The sequence below is a fragment of the Dasypus novemcinctus genome, chromosome 10 (assembly GCF_030445035.2).
Source record: "Dasypus novemcinctus isolate mDasNov1 chromosome 10, mDasNov1.1.hap2, whole genome shotgun sequence".
Lineage (NCBI taxonomy): Eukaryota > Metazoa > Chordata > Mammalia > Cingulata > Dasypodidae > Dasypus > Dasypus novemcinctus.
In genome coordinates this window covers 93,673,225-93,678,665 of record NC_080682.1, presented here as the reverse complement: position 1 = coordinate 93,678,665, position 5,441 = coordinate 93,673,225, and the positions used below count along the sequence as shown (strand labels likewise).

General features: G+C 37.3%; 1 protein-coding gene across 1 annotated transcript; it reads left to right on the top strand.

The window, feature by feature from the left end:
• The first annotated feature begins 1,642 nt into the window (after positions 1-1,642).
• Positions 1,643-2,596, top strand: LOC101439746 (olfactory receptor 51J1-like). Its single transcript, XM_058306417.1, has one exon. The coding sequence runs from the start codon at positions 1,643-1,645 to the stop codon at positions 2,594-2,596; it is 954 nt and encodes a 317-aa protein (XP_058162400.1).
• Positions 2,597-5,441: the final 2,845 nt, after the last annotated feature.

The window sequence follows — 5,441 nt, the reverse complement described above, 5'->3', positions numbered from 1 at the left end:
TATTGTAGTAATTTTTTTTTCTGTACCACAATATATTTCATGTCCCATTTAGCCTGGAAATTTCCTACTAATTCACCAAGTCTCAGCTTAAATATAATTCCTTAAGGGAAGCTTTCCCTGACATTCAAGAATTAATTAGGTTTTTTCATCCTATATCCCTTTCATTGTATCCTGACCTTTTATTAATACTTTGCAGCACCTTACTGTGACTATGCTGGCCAGAGGAAGATTTCAAAATATGTGGTGATTGTATTTGAATATCTGGGGGAGAAGAAGAGGTGTTCTCTGTAGTCTGTGGTTGAAAGATGTAAAGAACATTTTCTGAGTAGGGCTAGGACATTCAGTGTTGCCAGAGTTCTGCATGTTGTTTGGCATAGAGGAATGCTAATTGTTTGAAGAACCGCAGATCAAGAAAGAACTTAAAAACAACCAACATGGAATAGTTAGCTTCCCTATTGCTGGGAAAATTCAGCAGAGGCTGAATTGAAGTTCACATCATGAAAGTTCACATCATGGAAGTTCATGGAAGTTCATCAGGGAAGATGCACAAAGAATATTGGAAAAAGTGGAAAGTTATGTGTACATGTGTGAATAGATGAACTTGTATGTGTGTGGGTGTGTGTGCTTATGTGGATAATTAGAAAATACCTTCAGTGATACCAGCAACCCTTCAAGTCCAGGAATTATTGTGATATTTACCCTGTTCCAGATAGTGCTAAGCTACATGCACCCCTAGAATTAAAAAAAAAAACAAAAAAACAAAACAAAACTACATGGTTTTCTCTTCCCCTCTCTACTGCTTTCTTTCTTGTCCAGAGAAACTTTCCTTAAAAATCTATTTTGCAGCATTGTTGCTTCAGTGTATTCAGGGATATGTTTTAGCCAGAAAGAAATCCCAATGGATAAAGTAAGTTGTCTTTGAGATTTGTGAATAGAAGATTGTGGACATCATGATTGGAGACTATCTTGGCCAGTCTTATGTCTGTGTACAAAATCCACCAACCTGGTCCCTGCCTCTCCTCTTGCTTCACCCAGACTTTTGCATATGTTTCCAGTTGTTCCTAGTTGTCCTTTCAAAGATCATAACTGCTAAGCTTAGGGTGGATACAAGTTCCACTTGCGTCTAGGATAATTATCTACTTACTTGTTGCAGACTATAGATGCTACAATTATCTCATCCTTGCTTTCGACCTCAGTTATTCATACATCTAAATTCATTCATCAGACGTATTTGAACAGTTTTATATAGCAGGTTATGTGCATTTTATCTATGCATTTTCAATATTATCTGTTCACTTGTTCTGACATCATTCCATTTTGTATGCTGTGATTCCATAATCATATCTACCTTTCAGGATTTCCAAGTTCAGTTCTCTTCACATGAAAAAAAGGCAGCGATTTATACGTTAGCAATGCAAGGTACACTATAATTTAAATCCCTAATTTTCTATCAGCCTAAAACTTCCCTATGATGGAGACTGTACCTTCTTCAGACTGAAGATGTTCTGATAATGGCCACCTGTTTGTTTTCAGGCATGAAGCCTTGATTCTCTGGAATTTGTGAGCGTCATAATAATATAATCTCACCAGTTTGTTTCTAATTTTCAGATCAGCACTGATCCTATGAGATCATTGGTTTAACATGAAGAATTTCAGTAACTCTTTGGGGTTCTTACCTACAACATTTATTCTGGTTGGCATTCCAGGGCTGGAGGCAGAGCACATCTGGATCTCCATCCCTTTCTGCCTGATATACATCGTCATCTTCCTTGGGAATGGCACCATTCTTCATGTCATCAGGAGAGACCCTCATTTACACCAGCCCATGAACCTCTTTCTTGTCATGTTGGCACTGACTGAGGTTGGTGTCTCTGCATCCACTCTGCCTACAGTGCTAGGCATCTTCCTTTTTGGTACCAATGAGATCAGTTTTGATTCCTGTCTTTTCCAGATGTTCTCCGTGCACTCCTTCTCCATCATGGAGTCAGATGTCTTACTGGCCATGTCTGTGGACCGTTTTGTGGCTATCTACAGCCCATTGCACTATACAGCCATCCTTGCCCTGCCCCACATCATTGGCACAGGAGTTCTCATTGGGCTGAAAAGCATTATCGTCATGGCCCCAGTAACCTTGCTCTTATGGCACCTGCCCTTCTGTGGCCATAATAGCCTCTCTCATTCTTATTGCCTCCACTCCAACCTTATCCATCTACCTTGTGGGGACATTTCTACCAACAGTATCTATGGACTTTTCATTGTCATCTCTACCTTTGGTCTGGATTCATTGCTCATTGTGGTCTCCTATGGGCTCATACTCTACACTGTACTGAAAATTGCCACTGCAGATGGACGGAGGAAAGCACTCAACACCTGTGGTTCATATATCTGTGCTGTACTTGCTTACTATGTACCTCTTATTGGATCGTCCATGGTGCACCGCTTTGGACATCATGTTTCTCCTCTGCTACAAGTCATACTGTCCCATGCCTACCTCTTTTTCCCACCTGTTGTTAATCCCATTGTCTATAGTATTAAAACCAAGGAGATTCGTAGTAGCATTGTTCAAATGTTGTCAGAGAAGAGAGCTGGTGTTTAGCCAGGTGGATTTTTTTCCTCTATTCACAATGGGTCTTCAATTGCATATTGTTCAGTTGATGTTGCCTTAAAATACTTGTCTATTAGGAGTTTCCCCATAACCTGGCAGTAAAGTGGAGTTTGGGCAAAATGGAAGATATGTGACAATAATTGGTGTTTTGTTATGTGACACTAGGTTTTCCATTGCTTGCATCACTGGAGGAAGATTGTAACAAGAATGTTGTTTATGAAAACATGTCATTCTCCATAAGAAAAATGGAGCTGGGTAGTGTCCTAGAAAATATGTATTTACCATTTGTAACAGATGTACCACACTAATGAGGGACGTTGTTACATCCTTCAAAATGTACTTAGTGGTTCTCAGTTTTCATGATGATTGATGTAGGATGACTGAATACCTGAAAGTAACTTGTTTCTCTCCCTGTTGCTAGAATACAAATGAAAGAGTTATATGTAAATTAGAAGATAATGAGATGCAACCTTCTTTTTGTGTCAAATTCTGTTTTCTTTTTGTGTCAAATTCTGTTTCTTGTGGTCTAGAATATCCTGTTGAAACAATTTAGTATGAAAACCAGCTTCAACAGCAGCCTGGACCTGCTCAAAGAAGCCTCTTGCTGTCCTTACTTCAACTTGCTTAACTAACATAGTAAAATTCCCAGCCCTGGGTGGAGTTTCCTGTTTCTTTTTTAATCATGCAGTGTATGTGCAAGAATGATTTTCTGAACATAGTAATCATACAATTATGTAACTAGTTATGTGTGCTCATCCATATGCATAACAACTAATGCATAATCAAAGCAAATGCTAAGTAGTAATTTATGAATTTTAAGCAAGAGTAAAACCACAGCTCAGAGAGTCAGATCTGAATTGCTTTAGATCGACCTTGGCTCCTGTCTACGGACATAATAAATATAAGTTCTGCCTAACTCTTGTCTTAATTTTTTTTCCCTATACATCTCTGGTTATCCCCAAAGCCCCAGCTTTGGGGCCTAAGAATCACAGAGTATAGAAAGTATGTGTAGCAGTTTGATATAATTGATGAATTCCAAAAGGAAATATTGGATTATGCTTGAAATCTGATCTGCACCTGGGCATGATTGAGTTATGATTAGGGCTTTAATTTGGCCACATCATTATGGCATTGAGTCTTTACCCCTTGGTGGGTGGGGACTCACAGATAAAAGGCATGGCAAAGAACAGAGTTGGAGCTTTTGATGTGAGGGCTTTTAATGTTGGAATTTTGATTTTAGAGTGTGATGCTGAAGACTTAAACTGGAGCCCTGGAAAGTCAGTACTCAGAGGAAAGAGAAGGTAGCCCCAGGAAGGAACCTTGAAGCCAGAGTAAAGCAAGCCCCAGGAACGTAGGAACCCAGGCAGCCTGAACCCTCGCAGACGTCGGCAGCCATCTTACTCCAAATAGACTTTTGTGAGGGAAGTAACTTATGTTTTATGGCCTATTATCTGTAAGCTCCTACCCCAAATAAATACCCTTTATAAAAAACAACCAATTCTGGTATTTTTTATCAGCACCCTTTTGGCTGACAAATACAGAATGGAACTGTACAACACAGGAAATCCAGTGGTGGAAGATGGACTATGGTTAACAGGACAAATATGAACACATTCTCTCATGAATGCTAACAAATGCATAATACTAATATAGGGTGTTAATGATCAGGTGGGTTGGAGGGAAAATATGCCAAATGTAAGATATGGACTATATTTAGTAGTAATATTTTGATGATCTTGTATAGTTTGTAACAAATATTCCACAACAATACAAGTTGTTTGTGGAGAGATATATGGGAACCTTGAATGATGCTATATATATTTGTTTTATAAATTCACAAATTTACTATACACTCAATGTTCATGTATGTTAATGTATGCACAATATATTTCAATAAAATTTAATTAGAAAAACAAAGTCTAGAATTTAAAGTTCAAGGTATAGATTTAAGTAACACAGGAATTTACTAAAAGATCAAATGAAAATTATAACAGTAAAAATAAATAAATATTTTAAGAAAAAAATATTAAGGACTCAAGAGAGAGGTTGAAACATATCTGATGCAATGAAAAGATGAAACATGGTATTGGAAAAATAATTGAGAATAATTGAGAACATATCCAAATATAATTGGAAAAAAAAAATATATATATATATATATCCAAAATGTGGGAAGGAAAAAGGATAGCATATATACAATTTCTTAAAAATTGAAAGACATATATGTCTAATAAACAAGTAATTGGAGCCCCATTAGGAGTATATAGGGGCAAAAGCAATATTTGAAGATAAATTGCCTGTACATTTTCCAAAAGTGATATAAAACATAAGCCAAGGATTTAGATATAGCAATAAACTGTAAGGAGAATAATTTTTTAAAAAATCAACCCTCAATCACTTCAAAGTCTCAGTACTGAAAAGTAAAAGGTAAAGAGAACATGTTAAATGTAATTAGAGTAAAAAAGGAATTGCCATTAAATCCAATAAAAATGACTCAACTCTAACAATGGAAGCAATAAGGCAATTTAATGATATCACCAAAGTACCTAAAGAAAGTCAATGTCAATGAATAATTCTATACACAATCAGAATATAATTAAAAAAAAAAAAAGTGGAGAGAGAAAATTGAAGACTGTGGGAAGACGGCAATGGCCTGACAGGCAGAGCTGAATGCTCTCACAAAAACAATGGAGTTAGAACCAAAAGTTGTCAGGGGAGTCCCAAAGCAGAGACTCCCTGCTTTGGGAGTTAGCAGATGAGGACCGTGCTACAGAACTCCCAAGAGGGCAAGGGACAGAGTGATGGAGAAGCCAAAAAGACAAAACATTAGTTGCCA